The sequence below is a fragment of the Ammodytes marinus genome (genome assembly GCF_949987685.1).
Source record: "Ammodytes marinus genome assembly, chromosome: 22".
In the NCBI taxonomy this organism is placed as follows: Eukaryota; Metazoa; Chordata; class Actinopteri; order Uranoscopiformes; family Ammodytidae; genus Ammodytes; species Ammodytes marinus.
Genome location: NC_137226.1, coordinates 22,831,285 through 22,858,775, shown reverse-complemented (window position 1 = coordinate 22,858,775; position 27,491 = coordinate 22,831,285). Strand labels below are relative to the sequence as shown.

Genomic DNA, 27,491 nt, shown 5'->3' with positions numbered 1-27,491 from the left:
TCCATAATAACCTATAGAAAATATAAAAAAACATGGCGGTTTGGTTAGAGATGAGATGCTGCATCCCGGCCGCTCTTCATGAGCAGTGAGTTAAGGCGTGACTCCGGCTGCAGCATTTTGGATGTGCGTGCTGATGTAGCTGGATGCCTCCTGTGATGAATCGAATACTTTAGTGACACCTCAGTGTGCAAAGATCAGCCGTGAAGGAAACAAAAACCTGTGACGAATCTCAGCCTCTCTCAGCCTCTGCTAGGCGCCGTCGAACTCTCTGCGGTATTTGATCACGTCTGCTGTGAGGTATGGGAAGATGCTTAGACACTGTCCCTTGTAGTTTAATCGGCTCTTGTTGCAGGCTATTTGCAATATTTTTTCCTGCACTGGGTCATGGTGTATCTTACCGATCATGTTGCTTGTTGTTTCTCAGCGGCCTGATTCGGTGAGCCCGGGTCCACTTTGATCCCGTGGGGAAAGTTATCAGGTGACGCCATAGCCCACATACTCCACACTACCCTCTCCCACTTATGCCTCGTTTCCACCGAGTAGAGCGGGTCGGGTTGGAGTAGTTCGGTCTTGTTATGTTGGCTTTCCATTTGCCAAAAGTTGGGTAGGGTACGGACATAAGCGAGCCTAACCGTTCTAAACCGCTCCCATTTTCGGTACTCCTCCGTTGGGGTACCAGCCGTCTGAAAAGGTGCCGAAAAAGGTGAGCGAAGAACTGTTTATTGTGTTGTGATTCTCCTCGTCATTAAATTAATCAGTGGGGTAGACTGTGTCCCACTGCTACGATGTCACGTAGCTGCCGCAGCCAGCGCTGTTAGCTCACTGTCTCTGTCGGCTTGCACCGAGCTGTCTCTGTGCACTTACCGGCATAATATAATCACAACACGGGGGGAATAAATAAAGAAGCTGATGGTTTGACCAAGCAACAACGAGAGACTGCTGGCTTGACCACAGCTGTTCCACAGCCCGATAGTTTGACCCATATTCTGGCAGTGGCTATCGCAGTCAGGTAGTAAAGGTAAAGCTGGTAAAGGTAGGGTCAGCGGTTTTCACCGAGATTCTTAAACGCGAGCTGTCCCGCTCTGACCCGACCCGCTCTACTAGGTGGAAACGAGGTATTAGACACCAGGAAAGGGGCCTGTGTCAGACTGCTGTTTATTGACTATAGCTCAGTGTTTAATACGATTGCCCCCTCTAAGCAGATCACTAAAATGAGAGATCTTGGCCTGCACTACTCCCTTTGCAGGTGGTCCTCAATTTCTGACTAATAGACCGCAGGTGGTAAGAGCATATGTCATCCCCCCACACCTTCAACACCAGTGACCCAGAGGGCTGCATGCTGAGCCCTCTGCTTCATTTCCCTCTTCCTCCAAAAAAGATACAGATCTCAGCTCACAGACCCTGGACAAAACCATCCAACATGACAGCCATCGTGCCTCGCTGTGAAATAAAACAGCTGCGTGGTTGGAGCCCATTTCCTCACATAGTGCAGAAAACATCCTGGCTTTGACAGGTCGGCTTTTAAAGTAGCAATGACTGTAGCAATGAAGTCTGTCATAACATTATTCAGCTCGGGACTCAGCTGTTTGGATGCCAGCGCCTCTCTGTGTATCATAACAGTGTGTCCACTGCACATTGGGGAAAATGCAATTGATGAGCGTTTCAAGAAAATGTCAATCTTTTTGAACAGTTGGTCTGCAGTGGCTCTGCTAGCAATCATGGCCATCTATCATCACCATCAATGACTGACCTCCCATATGGGTGAACCGTCTGTCAGCGGCTTTCTCCATCTAAAGAGGAAAGCGGCTGTCTGCTATCTTGTCATAAAGCTGCTCCTCTATTTCCTTTGACATATCATACATGCGCCCCGCCATGATATTATTCGAAAAAGGAATAGCCTTAAGCATTCTGGATGTTACTTCATCTATCATTTTGAAAACCATATCGATAGCAGAGTGAGGTATTAATTCCTGGGCTATAGTGTGGTGTTTTTGACACTGACAAACTCTGTAGGCAACTTTATATGAGGTGAGTTGAGCATTTGAAGGCACAGGTGCAGATTTATTGAAGTGACTCTGTAGTGCGTAACAGTTCAATCGTTTTTTTTTCTGAAGAAAACAACAAGTTTGTCTTGGCGTCTTAACTTGTTTGGTTTCAAACTTTCATATGCTTTGATTCAGAAACAGAACACACTGTGGTCTCATCTCGTTACTGACAGTTGTACTGGTGAAGCATCGTCTCTGCCTGGGGTTTATTAAACATCCAAAGCTGGTGTGTGTATGTGACTGAGTCCTCTTACCTGGTCTCTGTTGTTGATGTTGGAGTAGGGCAGTGCCCCAGACATGAGCTCGTACAGCACAATTCCAAAGGCATACACATCTGACTGGAAACTGTAGGGATTCTTGTCCTGCAGCCGGATCACCTCTGGAGCCTGAGCGAAAACACATGACCTAAAGACAACTTAACATTTCCAAGCTCAGGTTCATTTTATACAGTTACGCCAATAGAAAGAAAACAAATCTAAAAGTCCTGAAGCATTTATAGTTAGCGTAAAATAGAACTGTTAGGAATTGAACACTGACCATCCATAGTATGGAGCCAGACAGCTGTTCAAACTGGTGGGAGCCACTCCAGCGGGACTTGACTGTAGCTAGACCAAAATCACCAATCTTCACTGTCAGATCCTCGTGGAGAAAAATATCTAAGAGATGAGGTCAAGGAAACACTTTTCTTCTTCTAAGCTCTTTAATATGTAGGCATTATGCATTCTAAGGATAATTGGTAGTATAATATGATGACATTTAACTGGGGGGACAAGGAGAGATCAGCCTACAGAATAATTGATTGAGTGAAACTTTTCAAATGATACTGTTGCTTTTCAGATCTCTGTGAATGATTGATTTCGCATGTAGGTAACTGAAAAGGAAAAGAGAAAAGTTATCAGACCAACTACACACAATGGAATTCAGAGTGCTTTGTATTGGTTGGGGAGCTCACTCCATGCCCTGAGCAGTCTGCCGGGCGATGTCGATCAGCTTGATCATCTCAAACTTGGTCTCAATGATGTGCAGGTGGTGGTACAGACTGGAGCCTTCACACCACTGCGTTACAATGGCCAGCTGTGGCTTGGTGGTGTAGCCCATGAACAGCAGGATGTTCACATGACGCGTTTTCCTGGTGAACACACACACACACACACACACACACACACACACACACACACACACACACACACACACACACACACACACACACACACACACACACACACACACACACACACACACACACACACACACACACACACACACACACACACACACACACACACACACACACACACACACACACACACACACACACACACGAACACACACGAACACACACGAACACACACGAACACTTCAGTACAAGCATGCCCAGTCGTAGTGCAATAAAAAAGCAGTTCCCATTCGCCTAATGAAAGAGGGAGTGGCAGATGTTACTGATGATGATGGGAGACAATAAGAAAGGGAGGTGAGGGGGCTAGAACACACTGGTATTAAAAAGGTGAGAGAAGGCTTGAGAGTAAATTAAGAGGATGTCTGGGCGAGGGATTGAGGCATCTGTATTTTTTTAGGACAGTTTGAATACTATAAAGACATGCTTCTTTATTCAAATTCTGCAACAAGGAACTATGAACAATAAGACTAAAATAATGTCCAGAAGGGACATGGACTGGTTTGATACTGACAACACTTTGAAATAGTTAGAGAAGAAATTAATACAATGATGTTTTTTTTGTAGGGGGATAAGCAATAAGGGGTAAAACATCTATATTCCCCTTATGAATGAGTAGGTGGCAGATGTTACCTGAGGACTCCTACTTCATTTTTGAATGCCTGAAGCTGTTGCGGTGTTGGAGCCGTAACATTCAACATCTTCACTGCCACATCACCTGGGGAGGAGACAAAGGAGGTTAAAAAAAGACACCTCTATTACATCTATTATAAAATCAACAAGAAACTAAGAGCTTTAAGCAAAAGGTCAATGGGATTGGGGAAGAAGATCTAGAGGTCAACTCAAAGCCAATTGTAATTCTTCAAATTAAATAGCAGATTCAGGACAGCTACAAATACTGTGGGAACATTACAGTTGACATTTCATATTTTCCAATGACATGGTGGTTCATTCACTGGAGGTGGAAGGTAGAGGAACTTTTAATTTTATGTGTGAATTTTGTTTAAACATGTCTGCACTTTATTAATCCCAATAGGGGGATTCATCTTTGTTTGATCAATACGAACCTTATTTACTTTTTTTTTAGTTTTGTTAAAGCTAGACTTGCACTTTATTTCTTATAGGGAAGTTCAAAGTTCCTTCATTTTTTCGAGTGTGTTGTGAAAACAAATCTGGGATTTTTGTTTTAGGCCATATCGCCGAGCCCTACATCACACAAATGTTTTAATACAAAATAAACAATGTGATAATAAACTTTAGTAAGCTTTAGCTTTATTTTTTTTATAGTGGTGGATGCGCCATACACATCTTTTGGCTTTCATAGGCTCCTAGGGCCTCATTAATAGAGCTTTGCATAGGATTCACGTGGAAAGCTGGTGTACAGAAGAAACTCAGGAAGTGCTTGTGAACAAAAATATTCAGATTTATAAAATAGTGCACACTCAAGTCCTATGCATGTTTCCCTTTATAAATCACAATCAGCTCCAAATGTGGCATAGCCTTTGCAGGCTTCACGTAATGCCCATATTTACCCATAAATAGTAATTGAAACGCCCCAAATTAATATCATTTAGCCTACTGAGTGCATGAAGGCGACAATGGCAAACGCCGAAAAAATAGACTCCACACTGTTTTGATCACTGTGGTCACGCTGAAGTTCCCGTTGGGGAGGGAGGTGGCGATAAAGGAAAATGTAGTTTGGTGTCAGAGTGTCAGCATGATGCGATCTCTCTGAACACTGTGGCCAAAAATTAAAAAGAAGCGATCCAACATAAAAGTGGGAGCCAAAAAGTGCATATCCCCACAGCACTGTTTGTGGGGGACACTTTCCCCAAGCGCTTTATGGCTAAGGCGACCGCCTTAGCAACACCAGCCCCCCGTCTTGGCTACTGAGCGACCAAAAAAATAAATAATAATAATAATAAAAATAAAATAATAATAATAATAATAATAATATACCGTAATTTTCGGACTATAAGCCGCGCCTTTTTCCCCATTTTTCGACCCTGTTATTACACAGCACAGTATATGTTCTGTAGCTACTAGGGATGGGCGTTAGTAATCGAGTACTCCTCGTTTCAAATGAACTCGATTGGTGGATGAGGAAAATCGTTTTTTTTTTGTTTTTTTTTTGTGTCTGTAGCCTATTTTACACAAAACGGATAAAATAAAGTTTAGCAAAATTAAATATTTTGATGCAAGTGCAATAAACTGAGCGTTGTGTCAAACAGCAACTGCAAATAACTGCCACCTCCGTGCCATCGCAGCGCAGCCTGTGTTCTCCACGGCACCGCAGAGCTGAACACGGTCTCTCCTTTCTCCAGAACATTTTCAGGAATATAACTGTCCAATTATTTCAAAGCAGATGATAAAGTTACGTTTATAAAAAGGGGAGATGACACCTGTTACTCTCAGTTAGTAATGAGTAGACTCCAGGTGAGCATGCAAGGTGCTCTCCGCTTGGAAAGAAAAGTAAAGAAGAAGCAAGACTTACTTCAGGCAAATTCACTCTGATGTATATGTATTTAAATTGTAGGACAATCATTTTATATTATTTGCTGCCCTTCTTATTTTAAATGGTGACATAGGCTATTTTTTTTTGTTACAACTACAGCCCATGCTTTTTTTCTCTTTTTTTCTACCCACCGCAGACCTACTCGATCGGTTTAAATTGTGGCCCGTCTATTTAATTACTTTCAGTGAGGAAAAGGTGTTTTAAACTTGTGGAAAAAAAATCCTTAATATCATATGGCAACTGTGATTGTTTGACAATAAGCATTGAGCGCTTTATTGCGGTGAACCGTTATTCTGCAGACAGATGCATTGCGTTCTAAAAATAGAAAAAAGTTTAACGAGGAATCGATTGATCCTCGAGGAATGCAAGCGATCACTCGAGTAGCGAAAACACTACTCGTGCCCATCCCTAGTAGCTACTATTGCACTAAATGGTAACACTCGAATACGTAATGCAAATATGCAACCTGTTTGTTGAAATGTTAATAAATGGGAGCTTCCTCAAGCAGCCATCTCTTTCCCGACAATCCCCTCTGTGCACAAACTCTTACATATGGTAATTAAACATTAAAACACTTGCGGCTTATAGTGCGGAAAATACGGTAATTTAATTTTAATAACATTTTTAGTGCTGCACCATTAATGTACTAGCAAGCGCGATGTGGGCTTGTGCATGTTCATAACTGCGCGAAAGGCCGTGATTTGGGATAAATAAATGTGTGCATGTGTCTCCATCAGCTGCTCTGTGTCTGCGCCTCCGTGCCGCACTGCGGGTGACTACCGCATGTAAGCGGGAGAGTAACAAGCAGAAGCAAGCCAATATTTAATGGGTTGCGATAATAAACGCAGCCCTGTTCTATGGAGATATTTAGCTGGAAAGAAAGAAGTGCTGTGCAAAGCTAGACTAGTTTAAGATTACACATCACTGTGACAACACAACCCATCTATCAGCTCAGAGAAAAGTCTGATGAATGCATGAGAGTGATGGCCCAGGTAAGTTTCAGTACAGAAGTGCACTGGTACTGTCTTTGAAATGCATTTAGTCATTTTACAGGGAAAACACATTGTATTATTTCAACTATTGATTTATTTTTCAAACAGCATGCTACTAGTGTAGGCCAAAAAGATTTATTTTCAGAATTTTCAATGCTCCTTTATTTTTATGTTTTTAATTGGGAAATACATGTTCCAAAACAAGCAATAGCCTCTGTGTTAGGTAGGCTACATTAATGCAGGTATTGTTTTATTACAGACTTTCATCAATGTTTTTTTGCAAAAACATATCTCCATCTATATGATCCTGAATCGTGTTTTATTTAATTTGTCACTCCATGGAGTGAAATCAATCTATCAGGCGATTCTTTATTCATTGTAATAAGTGTTGTATCCGTATTTGCAAAAGGAACTTTATATAAGAGACAAAACATGTAATATTTGGATTTATTTTGCACAAACTCATAGTTTCTCACATTACATGCTTCTGCCATAGGTGCCGCATTTTCTCATTATTCCCGTTTCTGATCGTACACCTGGGTCATTGTCCGTGGAGGACCGCACATTTTCCCATCAAGTTTGTTTTTTATAAATCCTAATGTTTGCGTAGAAAGTGCCTGCGCCATCTTCTGTGCATACGCCATGTTCATAAATGAGGCCCCTGCTCTACGAGCATCATCTTGAAATGGTTGAATAGGGCCAAATATCTCCTGATACACACATTACTACCGTCACACTGTATACACAATTATACACCCCATCCCTAAATGGTTAGTTTCAAAACTGACAACGTGGCATATTTAAATTTAATTTTGAGAGTTTGAATCAATCAAATGGATGCTAAATATTCTATGTGAATAAGTTTTAATAAAAAGGAATAAGCAGTATGGCTTTTTGTGGGCTGTATATTTCTTCCTTTAGGCTAGTAGAATATTTGTTTCACAGTTTAAGTGGCATGTTTTTAGATGGCTAGGTTCGGAAAAGTGCATTAATTAAAATTTGTTTAAAAAGTGGGATGGATGATGTAAAGGGTTGAGAGTTTAGCATGGTCTTACCATGCCACTTTCCCTTAAAGACAGTTCCAAAGGATCCAGAGCCTATTCTCTGACCCAGAGTTATCTGACCTTCAGGGATCTCCCAGTCGTCACTGGAATCCCTTCGGCCCAGGGTTTTCTGTTCCAGAGGACACTCAGTCAGCATAAACTAAACAGACAACGACCTTCAGAAAAATAATAAATATCTGTGAAAATCTTTCACCATCTTATTTCGGTCCTCAGACGAAGATGAAGACTTGCGCTCCCTCTGTTGGCATGGCGACTTCTGTGGAATCTTGACATTGGTCAATGAGCCAGGTAAAGAGGCAGGGGGCGTGGCCGACAGCCCTGTGGTGGAGCCTGCAGAAGGGAAACAATACAGAAGGAAGGTGAGGTGGAAAGAAAACATTGGTAATTAAAGAAGGTGAGTGAAAGCAGAGGAATAAAGAAGGGGAGGTTTGGGCAAGGACAGGGATTGAGGCATCTGTAGTGTGTGTGTGTGTGTGTGTGTGGTGACATGCAGGGCGTGAGGGGGTGCTTTATTGGATGGCAGTTTATGGTTTAATAAACTAGACTTAAATGTTATGAACAACTTATGTCAGGATCACAAGTGATATATTATTATTGGTCAAAAAGGCCAGATTCTATACTGTAAACTCTTACCTCATCAATTGCATTCTCTAACGAAGGCTTTAAACTTTGTACAATAAGACTAAAATAAAAGTACAGGAGATACATAGCCTGACTTGACACAGCAAAACTTTTGAATAAGTTAGCAATTATCTATATCGGAATTTCATAAAAAAAAAATATTTAAAATTACATTCTCAGTTTCAATATTTATCCATGATGGAAGTTTGAATAGATGGTCATTCTTTTTGCCTTAAATCAATAAGTAATATTATATGTAAATGCAAATAATTTCATAATAATTCATGCACATGCAAGTAAGCACATGTCATCCAAACGTTCTATGTTTAAAGCCACTACGAGTAACATTTAAATATCTTTTAAACAGCCTCATGTTTCCTCTGATAATCATAAATTACCTTTAACAGCAAACGAGACCATCAGTGAAAAGAAAGACGTTTTATATAGTTTTTATTACTGCATTTGGTCTTGTTGCACACCCAGTCCGATTTTCGGTTTGCGCATGCAGGCTCTATGGTCACATATTCGTATTGGTCGCAGATTTCAGTGTAGCGCAGCAACGCGATTTGAGAAGCCTATCACTCCAGGTGAGGGAAGGGGAGCGGGAGCCTTGTTTGAGACAGTTATTTGTCATCATAATGACTGATAACAGGGCTGAACCATCAAAGAAAAAAAAAGAAAATGCAATGAAGAAAAGCTAAAAGGGAGAGTGATAGACGGGCGGGAAGAGGGCGTTGCCAAGCAACATGTACACAATTTCACTGGAGCGAACTAGACTGCAGTGTTTACTCCTAAATTAATGAGCGGTACTAACTAAAACAAAGTTTACTTCGCTTCACCATCATCAGATGAACATTATTCATCTGAAATAGTAATTATTTACAACAACATAAACACATTACCTCATCGTGATCCATACTAACTGCTGTCTCTCGTTCATTCGCTTTCTGTGAGACAACGCTGAAGTTGGCATCCGATTCGCAGCAGCCGATTCGGCAGTTAAGGAAAACCACTACACCTAGACACTTCAAATCAGGACTAGATTATCACGGTGAGGCTACACCTTATTAAAAACATAGTTTCAGATTTGTGAAACCTCTTTTCTATTTGTGAAAATGCAAAGAATGCACATTTTAATGCTTTTTAGGTTATATAATATAGAATAGAATATTGTAAACAAAATGCAAAAACAACACTTACATTGGCTTGCAAAAGTATTCATACCCCTTGAAATTTTCCACATTTTGTCACGTTACAACCACATACGTACATTCATTTTATTGGGATTTTATTTGATACACCAACACAAAGTGGCGCAACATTGTGAAGTGGAATGAAAATTAAACGTGGTTTTAATTTTTTTTTATATATAGAAAACTGAGTGTGGCGTGCAAAAGTATTCAGCCCCCTGAGTCAATGCTTTGTAGAACCACCTACCGCTGCCATTACAGCTGAACATCTATTGGAGTATGTCTCTACCAGCTTTGCACATCTACAGACTGATATATTTTGTCCATTCTTCTTTGCAAATTAGCTCAAGGTTCAGATTCAGCATTAGATTGGATGGAGAGCGTCTGTCAACAGCAATTTTCAAGTCTTTCTCAATATTCTCAATTGTTTTTAGGTCTGGACTTTGACTAGGCCATTCTAACACATGACTATGCTTTGATTTAAATAATTTCATAGTAGATCTGGTTGTATGTTTAGGGTAGTTTTCCTTCTGGAAGGTGAACCTCTGCCCCAGTCTCAAGTCTTTTGCAGACTCAAACAGGTTTTCTGCCCTGTATTTGGCTCCATCCATCTTCCCATCAACTCTAACTAGCTTCCCTGTACCTGCTGAAGAAAAGCATCCCCATAGCATGATGCTGCCACCACCATGTGGTTTGTAGTGTTAGTTAATGCCACACATTGCATTTTGCATTCAGGCCAAAAACTTACCGTTTGGTCTCATCTGACTATGCATGGCTTTTGGCAAAGGTTGGAGGAAGGTGCTCTTTTCAGATGAGATCAAAATTGAAGTTTTTGGCCTGAATGCAAAATGCAATGTGTGGCATTAACTAACACTACAAACCACATGGTGGTGGCAGCATCATGCTATGTGGATGCTTTTCTTCAGCAGGTACATGGAAGCTGCAGCGACGCTCCCCTTTACCTCAGGAGGCTCGCCTATTTTTTTCTGAGAGCCGCGCGTCTCTCTCAGGTCTCTCTGCTTTAACTGATAGAGAAATACTCTGCTGAGAGTCATATTGACTTCATACCGGCAGCTTTTGCTGTAGTTTCACCATTTCCTGGTGTGTCCCTTTCAAAATAAAACTTCCAACAAGCGAAAATGTAAAAAAAAAAAAAAAAAAAGCAACAGGGCGCACGGATTACTGTCCAGACTCAATATTAGACTCAGTATAAATCATATGCATCATAAATGACAGGAAATAACTTAATTTTTAATGGGAATTATCTATGAAAACTCTATGAGAAAGATAGGGCTTTTAGAAGCAGCGCTGCAGCAGCAGCAGCTGCTGAGACGTTCCATGTGTGTCCGAGAAAAGTCAGAGAGACGCAGCAGTAAGGTAAGGCGACGCGCTCCAGAGGTAGACGCAGGATGTGTGCAGAGTAGGGGTGTGAACGTTTACAAAAATGTCTAACCGTGTACACGACGGAATTTTTTTCGTGTACACGGTTAACCGTGACGTCATTGTCTTTGCGCGCCCGCCGTCCTGTAGGCGCACACACACACACACACACACACACACACACACACACACACACACACACACACACACACACACACACACACACACACACACACACACACACACACACACACACACACACACACACACACACACACACACACACACACACACACACACACACACACACACACACACACACACACACACACACACACACACACACACACACGCGCGCTCGTTCGTCTGTAAACACAGTTGAAATGAACTACGCTCGTTTACACACCTCTTATAATAGGTCCATGGCACAAACACACACACACACACGTTCGCCTGACATGTGCGCCGTCATTATCGCGCTTCATTCATTTCCTGATTAATATAGCCTATCGCTTTCTACATGTCCACGTTCATGCAGGTTGAACAGGTGTTATAAAGTTCGGGCTACTTACGAGCTTAGTTCACGTCAACCGAGTAACTTTAATCTTTAGGTTATCTTTCATCACTCTTCCGTGGCTGTGAGTCGAGCACCGGCACGGCGACTCCCCGTGTGTGTGTGTGTGTGTGTGTGTGTGTGTGCGCCGATACACACACTCACACACTCGCCGAGGGACAGCCCGATTCGGCAGACTAGCTTTTATCATCCCCAATTAGTTTAGGCCTACTAGTGAAGTAAAATCAATAAATGTGTGTCTCCAGAACATATTTAAAAACTTTGAAAAAAAGAAAATTTTAAATTTGAAGATTTTTTTTAAAAACGGTTTTCGTTTATTGATTTTTCCTAAACGGTTATGATTTAGTAAACGGTTACACGTGTACACGTGCACACCCCTAGTGCAGAGGCCGTTATGGTCTGCAAAAGACTAGAGACTGGGTGGAGGTTCACCTTCCAGAAGGAAAACTACCCTAAACATACAGCCAGATTTACAATGGAATGGTTTAAATCACAGCATAGGCATGTGTTAGAATGGCCGAGTCAAAGTCCAGACCTAAAAACAATTGAGAATATTATGAAAGACTTGAAAATTGCTGTTGACACACGCTCTCCATCCAATCTGATGCTGAATCTGTAGTTCGAGCTATTTTGCAATGAAGAATGGGCAATAAATATCAGTCTGTAGATGTGCAAAGCTGGCAGAGAAATATTCCAATAGATTTGCAGCTGTATTGCAGCGGAAGGTGGTTCTAACCCTTCATTTTCATTCCACTGCACAATGATGCGCTACTTTGTGTTGGTGTATCACATAAAATCCCAATAAAATAAATGTACGTATGTGGTTGTAACTAGGGGTGGGAATCTCTTGGCACCTCACGATTCGATTCCGAGGTCAACGATTCAAAAAAAAAAAAAAAAAAAAAAAAATGTATGTACACACCCATGTGTGATTTTCAAAAATACATTTATATGCACATCTGAGTTTGCTACTCAGAGTTTGCTAATCACTTCCTACTTTTGTGATGATCATTAAAGACAATCAACAGATGAATTACCTTCTAATATTTTATTACGAGAAAAGCTTTTCTTGTCACAAATATGACTTTCTATGAAAAGTGCAATAATCAATGCAGCTTGCATTTCAACTAGGGCTGTCAAGCGATTAAAACAATTAATCTAATTAATTACAGGCTCTGTGATTAATTAATCAAAATTAATCGCATACTTATATGACACTTTTATACCTGTTTGTAAACAGCTGTATAGCCTACCTCTCTCTCTCTCTCTCTCTCTCTCTCTCTCTCTCTCTCTCTCTCTCTCTCTCTCTCTCTCTCTCTCTCTCTCTCTCTCTCTCTCTCTCTCTCTCTCTCTCTCTCTCTCTCTCTCTCTCTCTCTCTCTCTCTCTCTCTCTCTCTCTCTCTCTCTCTCTCTCTCTCTCTCTCTCTCTCTCTCTCTCTCTCTCTCTCTCTCTCTCTCTCTCTCTCTCTCTCTCTCTCTCTCTCTCTCTCTCTCTCTCTCTCTCTCTCTCTCTCTCTCTCTCTCTCTCTCTCTCTCTCTCTCGCTCGCTCGCTCGCTCGCTCTCCGTCTCTCGTAACTTCTGTCTCCTCCCCTCAGCCAGCTTTATACATGAACTAGCGCCGAATTTTATCAAAAAAACAAGCAGACAAAATTACGACTTTCCATCTCCCACAACAGACAGCGCTGCACTGCCACCATTTCGTAGCCTACTCATAGGCAAAAATATTGACACACACACACACACACACACACACACACGGGGCGGGTGCTAGACAGCTAGCAAACAAAATTGGAGGAAGATTGAGAGATATGGCCTACTCACTGTTTTGAACCTAGCCTACATTGTTGCACCCACTAAATAAATAATGCACGGACACTGCGGAGAATTAAGTAAGATGTCTTCCTACCTTCATGCATCCCATAAACCGTCCATATAGAGCCCTTGAGTCGGCCCCTTTCCCTTGCTTCTCTCTTTACCTTTCTCCCTTTAACCCACGCGCCCGGCCCGGCGAGCTACAGGTGCAGCTCCGCACCACTTTTGCACCGGGTCAAAAGGCATTATAGAAGTGCGATTAATCTGCGTTAATTTTTTAAATCGCGTTAATTTTTCTGTGATTAATTAATCGAAATGAACGCGTTAATTTGACAGCCCTAATTTCAACACAATATGGAAGTATGTAAAAACTAAACCGATTCAGTTTTATTTTATTTCTAATCTCGTAAATCATGTTTCTATAGGATTTCTATTCTATTATCTATTATTTTCTATGTCATTTCAACACATTGTACAAAAAGTATGGCTTGGAATTCAGCTCTCATACAAAAACGTAAACAGAGATAAAGCCGGTGCAGGTCATGGGTTTGCTGCTCTCAGCCCTTTTGAAGCCACTTTGGAAACAACTCGCACATGTGTGGTGTGCATGCGCAATGGCGCAGGAAGTATTAGAATTTACAAAAAAGAAAAGAAAAAAAATAAAGTTTTCTGAATCGATTCAGAATCGTTCGAGATGCATCGGAGAATCGATTTTTTTCCCACCCCTAGTTGTAACGTGACAAAATGTAGAAAATTTCAAGGGGTATGAATACTTTTGCAAGCCACTGTGAATCGACTGTGAGGACACACACAGACATGCACGAACACTGCTGTGTAGCTACCTGGTCTATTAAACTATGCTTTATAAAGCATAGTTTTATATACCAGGTACCTATATATTTTATAGCCTCGCTGTGATAATCTAGTCCAGTTTTGAAGAGTCTAGGTGTAGTGGTTTTCAAATCAGGACCAGTTCTACAGTAATGCCGTCTGGATCACAAAAAAAGCGAATCGGATGCCAACTTCAGCGTCGTTTCTGTGAGTTGTTAGTGAACCTGCATCAACTCATTGCAATCAGGTGTGTGTGGCACTGACTGGCATTAGTTGATGCAGAGTCACCAACCACTCTCACGGAGCCGAAAAGAGTCCGGTGCCCTCACACTTTCAACACACGGACATGCACTTTATTGCGTACTAATAATTTGACACTCGCACGGCCGGCACGCTCTAGACAACAGCTTTACGACAGCTGGCGTCGTAAAAATACTACCGCTTTTGTCCAAAGGGGCCGCCAACGGACAAAGTTACTCTTAGTGGCTTTAAAGGAAGCTCAAGCCGTGAAATTTGATGGCAAGACTGCTAGAAGGTAGCTTGGTAGCGGTCCAGTGTAAATAATAGTTATCGAAAACTCCAAGTTGAACTGTTGAGCACATCATATTGTTTTAAGTTCATTACCTAAAATCTCAAAATTTGGAAATAATTTCTGTGGGATTCAGAATCTGTAAAGCAATATGTCTCGTGAACTGATATTAGCAGTAGCCCGGCCTGCTAAAGTGCAGCCTGTGCTGCCAAAACGGACTCTTTTAATAATCTTTGTTTTATTAGATGTAAAACAAAATACATGTAAAAACTAAACAAAAATAAGAAATTGTTGAACTTCCCATTTCTGTTTAAACATAACAGAACATGTTACGCATATACAGTGCTGCTTTAAAGTATCTGAACTAGTGCTGTCAGACGATTAAAATATTTAATCGCGATTAATGTCATAGTTAACTTGCGATTAATTGCACATTCTTATCTATTCTATCCTTAATGTCCCTTGATTTCTTTTTGTCCCATTATTTTTTCTCATTTTAATGCTCTTATCACACCCATTCTCTACACCCTTGTAATTCAGTGTATTTCTTCTAAAATATCATAATTTCCAATTCAGTGCAAATAGCCCACAATGTAGATCCCCCACCCACCCCTAGAACCAGTGGCGAACTTAGCCATTTTGGGGCTCCAGGCGAACAGTCATTTGGGGGCCCTTGCATCTAATGTACCTTATATCGCGCACACTGAGATACTCCATACCAGGGATGAACAAAAGTCACTAGCTTTTTTTCATTTTGGATGAGACTACTCAGGTACGTCGTGTCAGAGGCTTTCTTAGCTTGGATTGGTCTAAGAGGATCCCACATCACAGGGTCAAACTGAGCCATTAACTGAACCTGACCCATGACATGTCCATTGCCTAGTGCTAGTTCATTAAGTGTGTCAGAGGGGCCATGCAGAGGAAGCTTTCTCTCTGACAGGAAGTTGATGATTGCCACTAACCTGGATAAAATTCTAGAGACCAATATGACTTTGCTTTCAATTAAATGTGTTGTTTTATTTTTTAAATACACAGTGAATTACAAAATAGCCTGTGTCCACAGAGTCTAGGCCTATTTGAAATAAAATCTTCAAATATTAAAAAAAAAAATTAGGTTATAATAACCCTGCCTTCTTTAAGCATGGATAGTAGTGACTAAGTGTGCAGGGGAGAGAGAAATATACACAGATAGAGGGAGGAAGAGATAGCTTTATTTAGCTTTTTAACTTAAATTGATCATTGATGGCTTTAGGGGCACTTCACACTGTGAAAACGTGACAGTTTTCCAGTTTTTGGTTAAAAAAAAAAACCCGTTCAGACACAATTTATCTGACATCTTCACCCGTACACAAGTTTTCAGAGGAAACGGGCCGAACTCGCTGTAGCAGCAGTGCCAAGCCAATAGTCAGCGGTGACACAGCCTAGTAGATAGCTCTTCCGGTACAATTTGATGCATACAACCTTACTGTAACCGAAAATTAATGCCACTAACGTTCATAAAGCGGTTGGTGTAAGCTTGGGGTTACAAATATTGTAAAAGACAAGCTTTCTGTCCCCTTATTTCACCGCATTGAACTCGTAAAAACAGAAGACTTGCTGATAGTGAAGGGGCTTCGTGAGCGGATACCTTCCTGTTAGGCGTACTTCAAAATAAAAGTCAACTCACGTGTGTCCAGTGAAATACTATTAATGTTTAGCCAGTGAAATTATTTTACTTTGAAGCCGTAGCCTTAATGCTCCTTTTGTTGAACAGTAGCCGCTAGCTTAACCGCTGCACGCTGATAGTGTTTTTAATGTAGAGAGAGCCATGTCCCTGCCCTGGCATAGAAGCTACACACGTTTATTTGGCTAGAAAAACCGGCAGAGCACAAATCTTTCCCCAGACAAAGTGGCCGGTGGTCTCAATAACTTACTAATCGCTTAGACTAAATTGGCGAGTGTTAGGCTATATTTTAGCCCTCCACGTCACTCTCCACTGATCACAGTAATGGTGCCGTGGAGACACCGTTCATGTTGTCTTCTAACTTTATAACTCGCTTGTGTTGTGGGTATTTTGACAGCAAATGTTATAGACTACGCATGTGTGAGGGTGGAGCCGTGACGTCAGCGTTATCAGGGGAAATGGTTTCGGTGTTTACAGGAAACCAAAACCGTTAAGTTTTCCAAAAAATCCTCCCTGGGAGGTGATCTCAAAAACCTGCGGTTTCATGCCTGCGTTTGCTGTTTTCCTGTAAATGATATAGTGCAACCGCGGGAATTTTTCCGCGTTTGCACCGTTTCGTGTTGTCGTGTAAAGTGCCCCTTAGACTGACTCCTGCTGTCGCAAGCCTATCAGCTGTTGTTCTGAACAGCTGTTACACACGGAGGTGAAAACGAAATTGAAACTTAACTATCGCCTGGCTGGGCTGACTTAGGGGCACTTTACACGACAACACGAAACGGTGCAAACGCGGAAAAATTCCCGCGGTTGCACTATATCATTTACAGGAAAACAGCAAACGCAGGCATGAGTTCAAGATGGCCGCCGTGCAGTCACACAGGTTGGCAGGCTCTGTGTGTATGCCAAAAAAAACAACTAAAAACCTAAAAAGATATCGGCTTTTGCCATCTACATGTCTCTTTATTGCTTTAGTATGTTCTTATCTACTCTTGTGCTTAACATTCACACAACAAATAGATAAAAACAGTGAACAAGTCCTCTACCCAGCAAAGAAGAGTCAACACCTGCTCTACACAAAACTACTGGACAATGGACGTGCAAGGCTACCCTCAGGTAAAGATGAACAGTCAGACCAACTTAAACCTTTCCTGGGAATTGCACATTTTCTGATGATAATAATGCTCCTGGCTGGCGATATTGAAATGAATCCTGGACCTTTAATGAACTCTTCTTACCTGGATGCTAAACCACCACAGCTAACAGGGCCACTGCTAAGTGGGCCACAACTACAGCTAATTGGGATACAATCATGGCTAACAGGCCTTCATTTAACTGGGCAACAACCACACCTAGCAGGGTTACAGTTACAGCTAGCCAGGCTTCATCCTCAGTTAACTGGGCTACAAGCACTACCAGCCAGGCTACAGCCGCAGCCCACCGGGCTACATCCTCAGCTAGCTGGGCTACATCCACTGCCGGCCAGGCTACATCCTCAGCTAGCTGGGCTACATCCACTGCCGGCCGGGCTACATCCTCAGCTAGCTGGGCTACATCCACTGCCAGCCAGGTTACAACCACAGCCAGCCGGGCTTCAACCACAGCTAACTGGGCTTCAACCACGGCCAGCCGGGCTTCAACCACGGCCAGCCGGGCTTCAACCACAGCCAGCCGGGCTTCAACCACGGCCAACTGGGCTTCAACCACGGCCAGCCGGGCTTCAACCACGGCCAGCCGGGCTTCAACCACGGCCAACCGGGCTTCAACCACAGCCAACCGGGCTTCAACCACGGCCAGCCGGGCTTCAACCACAGCCAGCCGGGCTTCAACCACAGCCAACTGGGCTTCAACCACAGCCAACTGGGCTTCAACCACGGCCAGCCGGGCTTCAACCACAGCCAACTGGGCTTCAACCACGGCCAACTGGGCTTCAACCACGGCCAGCCGGGCTTCAACCACAGCCAACTGGGCTTCAACCACAGCCAACCGGGCTTCAACCACAGCCAACCGGGCTTCAACCACGGCCAGCCGGGCTTCAACCACGGCCAGCCGGGCTTCAACCACGGCCAACTGGGCTTCAACCACAGCCAGCCGGGCAACAACCACGGCAAAAGGTCTACACAACCCAGCGGCCGGGGATCAGAGACACTGCAATGACTACAGTTCGAAACAGAGCTTTTATGAAGCATCGCAAGTATAAACTCTTCCAGACACTAAATCACTCTCGTGTACTCTGGGATCCAAAAGCAAAACCGAAGGGTCTGCTTGGTGGACATATAAATATTCGAAGCATTATGCCTAAATGCGACCAAATTCAACATTTACTGAATGACTCAAACCTAGACTTTCTTTGCATAACAGAATCATGGTTGCATGCAAATAGTGCTATGGCAGGTTTAACTGTACCGGGATACAACATTTTCAGAAAAGATAGGCTTGTGGGTAGGGGAGGGGGTGTGATGTTTTACGTCAAAGAAAGTCTCACATGTAAACAAATAGAATGGTCATCCGCCAATAATCTGGAATGTATTGGTCTCAATGTAATACTATCACCACACATGGAAATTACGCTGATTGGAATCTATAGGCCCCCATCTGCCTCTAACAATTTTTATGATGAACTACAAGCTGTTCTCAAAGAGTGTAATTGGAAGAAGGAGATCATTCTATTTGGGGATTTTAATGTAAATTGGTTGGACAAGTCAAATTGTAAAAAGCTGAAATCATTAACAAGTCGTCATGACCTTACTCAGCTAATCAAAGGGCCTACTAGAATAAGCAACACTACAGAGACATGCATTGACCTGATTTTTAGCAACAAATGTGAACGGATTGGGAAAACATATAATATGATCACAGGGCTGTCCGACCATAATTGTATTCTTTTTTCAAGAAAATTGACAAAAAAAAGGTTTGGCCTCCCCTCTAGTAAAGCCCCGGAACAATTAAAGGTACCAAAGAGTGAGATGAGTAATTTGGAAGCAGTCTTAGCTAAAATAAATTGGTCAAATTATTTGTGTCATGAAAAAGTAACTGAAAACTCCCAAACCTTCATGACAACCATTCAAGAAACAATAGGTCAATTCCAAAAAAAGGTACATGTAAAATCACAGAAAAAACACTTGCCCTGGCTGAATAGCACCATCTGGACATTAATGAAACAGCGTGATTTTGCACTTAAGACTGCATACAAAACTAAAACAACACATGATCGGCAGATCTTTACATCACTTAGAAATAGAGTAACAAAAGAAATTAGAAACGCAAAAGCAGGCTTCTTCATTAACATAATAAGTAACGCAAAGGGTAATACCAAAGAAATCTGGACTAGTATAAAGAAACTGATGGGAAACACAGTATCACATAGAGTCATCAGAGAGTTAAAACATAATGATGAGGTAATCAGTGATCCACAGCAAATGGCCGAAGCTTTTAATACTTATTTTATAAATTCTGTAACAAATTTAACAAAGGACGGAAAAGGACAAGCTTTTACCACATCTCCAGTAAACACATGTGCTCCTGTTTTTGAAATACATGCAGCATCACAGGGGGATGTTGATAGGATCATTTGTAGAGAAAAGCGTTTGACACTGTCAACCATGAGATACTAATGGCAAAATTGTCTGCTTTTAATATTTCTTCGCGTACTGCACAATGGATGAGATCATATCTTGAGGAGCGAAAGCAGTGTGTCAGATTGCAAAATACAATATCTGATACCTGTGAGAACAACTTAGGTGTGCCTCAAGGGTCAATATTAGGGCCACTGTTATTTAGTATTTATATAAATGATATGCCAAACATCTGTCCATCTAATGTGCAATGCCAACTGTATGCTGATGACGCAGTTATCTATGTTCATGCAAAAAATACAGAGCAAGCCGCTCACAAACTGACAGCTGCAATGGACAGTGTTTCAGAATATCTAGAGCGCTCCCAACTGGTTCTTAACCTAACTAAAACAGTCTGCATGTTTTTCTCAAAGAAGGCCTGTGACAAAAATATAGATTCCATGGTATCAATACAGGGCCAAAAATTTACAGTGGTCCAGGAATTCAAGTATTTAGGTGTTGTTATCGATTCACAATTAAATTTTAAGCAACAAGTAAAAAAAACAGTAAACAGAATGAAATTTAATTTATCCAACTTCAGATACATTAGAGAAAATATGCCATTTGATTCAGCAAAACTATATTTTAATTCAATGATTATACCTCATATGACATACTGCATGACAAGCTGGGCATTGGCATGCAAGACCACGTTAACATCTGTGGAAACAGTATACAAACAAGCCATTAAGATTTTAGATAAAAAACCGAAAACCTATCACCACTGCAATATCTTAAAGAAGCACGATTTACTGAGTTGGCAAAACATGATCAAGTATGCAGACTGCACCCTGGTTTTTAAAATTCTCAACAGACTCGCCCCAGCACCATTGCAAATGTTTATACAAAAAAATGAAAGTAGATCCACCAGGGCAACTTCTCGAGGTGACTGTATTGTTCCTTTTAGAAAAAGTGCCTATGGACAGGCTGTATTTTCATACCGTGCAACTCATACCTGGAACACACTACCCGCTGCTCTACGTGAGCTTCCCACTCTTGGCTCTTTTAAAAAATGTCTTAAAGTATGGCTGCTGGAATCTCAAAACTGTTCACACAATCTATCATAGATTTTAATTTAATTTAATTTTAATTTAATTTTTTAACATTATTTGAATAATTGTTTTTACTCACTTGTTCTGTCGGTTGCATTTTTTATTTTATTTTTTCTGTTGTCTGATTGTCTGTTTTTATTTACGAGTACACGCATATGTTTGTTTCATGTGATTGGTGTCGACCAATCAAGGGACAAAGGATGCAAATTAGCACTTGCTACAATCCTGTATATTTACATGTAAATGTCTATTAATATGCAATGTCCCTTTAAATAAACTTAAACTTAAACCGCAGGTTTTTGAGATCACCTCCCAGGGAGGATTTTTTGGAAAACTTAACGGTTTTGGTTTCCTGTAAACACCGAAAACATTTCCCCTGATAACACTGACGTCACGGCTCCACCCTCACACATCCGTAGTCTATAACATTTGCTGTCAAAATACCCACAAGCGAGTTATAAAGTTAGAAGACAACATGAACGGTGTCTCCACGGCACCATCACTGTGATCAGCGGAGAGTGTAAAATATAGGCTAACACTCGCCAATTTAGTCCAAGCGATTACCGCAGTAAGTTATTGAGACCACCCACCACTTTGGCTGGGGAAAGATTTGTGCTCTGCCTGTTTTTCTAGCTAAATAAACGTGTGTCACTTCTATATGCCAGGGACACGGCTCTCTCTACATTAAAAACACTATCAGCGTGCAGTGGTTAAGCTAGCAGCTACTGTTCAACAAAAGGAGCATTAAGGCTACGGCTTCAAAGTAAAAGCATTTCACTGGCTAAACATTAATAGCATGTCACTGGACACACGTGAGTTGACTTTTATTTTGAAGTACGCCTAACAGGAAGGTATCCGCTCACGAAGCCCCTTCACTATCAGCAAGTCTTCTGTTTTTACGAGTTCAATGCGGTGAAATAAGAGGACAGAAAGCTTGTCTTTTACAATATTTGTAACCCCAAGCTTACACCAACCGCTTTATGAACGTTAGTGGCATTAATTTTCGGTTACAGTAAGGTTTTATGCATCAAATTGTACCGGAAGAGCTATCTACTAGGCTGTGTCACCGCTGACTATTGGCTTGGCACTGCTGCTACAGCGATTTCGGCCCGTTTCCTCTGAAAACTTGTGTACGGGTGAAGATGTCAAATAAATTGTGTCTGAACGGGGTTTTTTTTTTAAACCAAAAACTGGAAAACTGTCACGTTTTCACAGTGTAAAGTGCCCCTTAAAGTGGAGCAGCCAAATATAGCCTAAACTAATAGGCCTAAATATTGTTACAAAAATACAGGCAATGTGTTGTGTGATTTTTGTCAGTAGCCTACAGTAGACCTAGAGGCTGGCCCCGATCGCCACTAACTGTTCTGAAATACACGATCGCCGATCACGTGAACACACAGGCGTCTTTTTTTTTTAGCATATATGCATCCAATCCGCGGTTCACGTGGGTCCCAAACCGTGAGGGTTGGTCCGAATGGACCACGGATCAACCGTGATCCGTTGCACCATTAATTATCTCCATCAGTTTGTTGACACACATTCACGTCATTAGCATAGCTGCTGGCTGAGCCAGAGCCACCTGGATTGACAGTAGGAGCTGGAACGTTACCGGTTAATGATGTAGACAGCTGTTCTTCCGTCTAAGGTCCCGCTGCCACCGCGCTGGGTGCTGTAAAAAAGCTTAATAGCTTCGGCAGCTTTGATATTAAGTCCTGCCTTTGGTCCTTCTTCTGTTTGTTTTGTGACCCGCTCTCGTATGTTCGCTTCATTTTGGTATAGGTAGGTTAGGTTTATCTCGTCTCTCTCTTCTCCCGCTATTTACTTTTTTGGATTTACGCGTGAACGTGCAGCGTCATGAGCGTAATGTGTAATGGAATAGTCCATGTAGTGCAGACTGAAGGGGGGTGCACGGTTGGCAGAAAGGCCGTCAAAACACGAGTAATTAGACATCCCGATGATACTATTGTGAAGAGATTTTTTTATAAAAAACAATAGATATGGGGCAAAATATAAAGAGGGCATTTTGGGGGCCCCGGGGCTCCAGGCGATTGCCTGGTTTGCCTCAATGGACGGCCCGCCCCTGCCTAGAACAGCATAGCCTACACAAACATAATTCAAACTTCCTTTTTTATTTAAAAAACAAACCATAAAACAACATAGGCTAAATAAAACAAATTAGTATTAAGGCTAAATTAAACTGGTTGTCGTAGGCCTAAATGTTTTGGGAGTCGTTCATTCACGGCTTATTTCAGACTGTGTGTGGAGTGGACACACCATACGCCTGTGTGTCGGTGGTTGCCATGGCGCTGCTGCAGCTGTAGCGAAAATTAAAGTGAAAATTAATGACTGGCGGCTACCACTAACCTTTCATAGAGGTTTTGGTGGTGGCGCAGGGTTATGAGTAGGACTTTTGCAAAAGACACGTTTTCTTTTCTGTTCTTTTTCCGTGTAGTCCCAGAGTCACACCACGGAAGACGCTACTAGTGAAGGTCGCGCAGCTGAGCTAGGAAGTGCTAGGTTCCGGTTTCGGCTTCAAAATAAAAGTCAAAATTGACTTGACGTTTAGCCGTTTTGCCAGTAAAATTATTTTAATGTTAAGTTACGCTGTAGGACATGTTCCGTTTGAATCAACAGTAACTTAACTGAGAGCCATATGTATAGTTTGTGGTGTTTCAGTTGTTCTAACATTAGGTCCAACAGCCTGTGAAAAAACCACAACGTTTGCTAGGCCATAAGGAGCGTTAATCGCACGATAAACAAATTAATGCCGTTAAAATGGGTTTGCGTTAACGCCGTTAATAACGTGTTAAACTGACAGCACTAATCTGAACCCCTTGAGCCTTTTGGAATTGTATGTAGTTTAACCATTTTAAATAAATGTTTATGAATACCAGCATTTCTATATTAAATAACACACAGGTGTGTGAACACACAGGTGTGTGTTTATCAATTTGGCATTTTCCCCCCCATAAATTAATTGTGTAGTCAAAAGACTCAAATAAAATAAATTATTTGCCAGCTTTTGTATGTGCAAAAGTTTGTGAACCCTGAGCTGCATTGCTTAAATCGAGCAGTTAAACACAATCAGGTGGGCCAAGTTGAGTGATGAAATGGACCAATGTAATAAGAGATCTTTAGGGAAGAAATTGGGCGGCACTAGATAAAACAGAAATCAAACCAGGTCAGTTTAGGCTCACCAAAGTGAACCCTTACAGGTCAGACATGCCAAGAGGAAAGGAAATATCAGAGGATCTGATAATAGAATAAAGTTGTGATGTTGCACATTTGTCTGGAGAAAGCTATAAATTAATTTAGAAAAAGTTTGAGTTACATCGGTTCACCATGAGGCAAATTATCTACAAATGGAGAGCTCTAAGAGTGACTGAACATCTGCCTAGAAGTGGACTTCCTTCAAAAATATCCACAAGCGCTAAAAGAAAAGTGAATTTCCAGTTAAAAGCCAACCCAAACATAACATATAGTGATTTGCAGACCTCTCGCAGCATCTGGGACAGATGTGCATGGTGTGCAATAAGAAGAAAACTGTCAACATGCTTTCATGGGAGGGTTGCTGAAGAAGCCTCTGCTCTCAAAAAGAACAAAAAGGCTTGTCACAACTTTGCCAGAGAGCACCTGGAGATACCTGAAGTCTTCTGGAAGTCTATTCTGTGAAGAGATAAGTCCAAAATTAAACTGTTTGGTCATATAACCAAAACCGAAATGTATGGGCGAAAACGCAACTCCGCCTCCCACCAAAAGAACCTTCACCAAGTGAAGAATGGTGGTGGCAAATGGTCTGCAACTCTCCAGATGTAATGTTTGGGTTGGCTTTTGCCTTAAAAATCACTTTTTTTGTGGCACTTGTGGATATTTTTGAAGAATGTCCACTTCTAGGCAGATGTTCAGTCACTCTTAAAGCTCTCCATTTGTAGATGATTTGCCTCACGGTGGACCGATGGAGCTCAATTTAAATGAATTATTATAATTTTTTTTATATATATAGCTGTGACCTCTTGGCATGTCTGACCTGTATGGGTTCACTTTTGTGGGCCTAAACTGACCTGGTTTTATCTCTGTTTTATCTAGTGGCGCCCAATTTCTTCCCTGAAGATCTCTAATTACATTGGTCCATTTCAATACTCAATTTGACCCCCTGATTGCGTTTACCTGCACAATTTAAGCAATGCAGCTCAGGGTTCACAAACAAAAGTTGGCAGATCATTTGTTTTATTTGTTTTAGCAAATGATTTCCGGAAAAGAAAAATGTGGAATTGATAAACAAATGTCTGTTATTTCATATACAAAATACTGGTATTGATAAAAATAAATTAATAATGGTCAACCTCAATAGGGGTTCACATACTTTCAAGCAGCACTGTATATAGCATTTTCTTGCTAGCTGACAGAACTTGCATCTTGCATTCCTTTTTATGTATCATAATAAAATGATTGAGTATATAGCAATCAAACCAACATCCACATTAAGATTATTGTCTGATCTGAGCAGCTGTCTCTGAGTAACCTGTCAGGTATGTGGTAGAGAGAGCATGTGAATACATATAGGGAAAAGAGAGAGAGTGACACACAGTAGATGTGACACAGGGCTGTGATTGGTGTGTGGGGAGTTGTGGTGGAGTGTTAAAGGACACAGGAACACACAGAGGCCTAACTACCTCGGTAAACAGGTTCGGGCTCAAAATCAAAGACTATGTCATTTGGGTAGGAGTATAGGAGGGGGCTTGAGGTCCGTGTTCGGTGCTTCCTCAAGCAGCGGGCAGGGTGGGTCGGGGGGGCTGCAGGGCAAAGAGAAACACACAGACCATCACTGCTACTCTCCCTGCCCCTGGAACCACCAACTGGCCATGGCTACAGCTCAGTTTCTGGATGAAGAGTCCTACTACACTTTAGCTCAGCTCTACTTGTCAAGGTATCTGCAGGTTTTTACAATGCAAACTTTTACACGTAAACTCACACCTCTAAATCAAACCTTAAATCTTGTCTGCTTAATCCTTATAAAAACTTGAAATGTAGAAACTTTTTGTGTAGTACCACCCTTAAAACGTTTAAAGTTATAAATTGTTGCTAAGCAATGAAACTTGGCAAACTTCCATCATGTGTGGTATAAGCAATTTATGTAAATATTTTCCAATTATTATTATATTATTATTATTATTATTATTATCATTACTCCTGCAACAACACATTTACTTTCCCTCTGAGATAAATAAAGTTCTCATTATCACATAATTATAGAACCACTTGTATTGAGTGCAACCCAGAATAATTTTCAACTACAAATAGAATGGCCACTACAGTATTGGTACTGGTCCCAAAGCCCTTGGGAGAGCTTGTGCTGCCTTCCAGTAGAACCGGGAAGTCAGAGTTTCCAAGTTCGAAGTTGAACATTTCTAATGGAATGCGGCCTGAATTCAGAATCAAGTTTGCTACTGGAATGCAGGAAGCTCAAAGGTGACTTCACTCCCAGTTCCAACCTCCGACTTCCAGTATAAATGGAACACAGCATTTCTAACCCAACAAAAGGGTGACAAAAATAGGAATGGCACAAACTTTTGACATTGGAAATACAAATAAATGTGTGCCATGTCGTAACGCACCACACCACTCAGTGAAAACAAGGCTATTCATGCATTTCCCAAATTGTTGGCCTCTTCCTTTAAATAAAACCCTAGTTAAAATGTAAGTGGTATTTATAAACTTAGTGAGAATTGTAAAATAGCGGTATTCGTCACCTAACAGTTGGAGTGAGATAGGGCATTCGGAATAAAAAAATGTTGTATTTACTTGAAAAAAAAATGCCCATGGTTGTCAATCATTGCGTATATTTTGATGTAGAGCAAGATTCAGATGGAAAAATGTTTGAGGTTGTTAAGGCAACCCTGTCGGAGGCTGTATGCTGTAAGAACCCAAACAAAAACTCTAAAGAAAGACTTGAAAAATAAATTAGGTGGATGTTCTGTTAAAAAAACCTGGCCTACACATCTGAATAAACACGGAATCATCTTCTTGGGTCTTAAACCCCACACACACACACACACACACGATGGTGGGAAAGAGCCACAGAAAAGCAAGAGGTCTCGTACTTTGATCCTTACCTCCATCTGACCTTGGTAAGCCCTGATCTCGAATAAGGTCCTGAAAAAAGAAGGAAAGGAAATTAAAAATATCAACACTTTTCAAAAACTTTATATACAATCCTGGACTGTTTTACGAAGGGTCTCACGATTCCAATAGTCGGAAATTGATCGAAATGACGTCACATTCTTGACCTTCGAAATGAATAGTTGATTCAAATCAGGCCGATCATTTGGAGGAGGAAAAGTAAGGGGAAGATGAATAAAAAGATGAAGAGTTGAAAACCAGAATCAACGTTGTTGAGCTTCAGCTCCTCTAGACATCTGAACTGACTTAATAAAATGACT

General features: G+C 41.4%; 1 protein-coding gene across 1 annotated transcript in view; it reads right to left on the bottom strand.

Annotated features, from left to right (window-relative positions):
• braf (B-Raf proto-oncogene, serine/threonine kinase) overlaps positions 1–27,491 on the bottom strand; it is a 115,064-nt gene that overhangs the window by 39,754 nt on the left and 47,819 nt on the right. Inside the window, exons 9-16 of the mRNA XM_080050984.1 lie at positions 27,165–27,204; positions 7,984–8,120; positions 7,782–7,899; positions 3,853–3,937; positions 2,998–3,174; positions 2,870–2,916; positions 2,583–2,701; positions 2,300–2,431 (exon numbers count right to left, since the gene is read on the bottom strand). Of these exons, the coding sequence (XP_079907110.1) occupies positions 2,300–2,431; positions 2,583–2,701; positions 2,870–2,916; positions 2,998–3,174; positions 3,853–3,937; positions 7,782–7,899; positions 7,984–8,120; positions 27,165–27,204 (855 nt within the window). The remainder of the gene's footprint in view (positions 1–2,299; positions 2,432–2,582; positions 2,702–2,869; positions 2,917–2,997; positions 3,175–3,852; positions 3,938–7,781; positions 7,900–7,983; positions 8,121–27,164; positions 27,205–27,491) is intronic.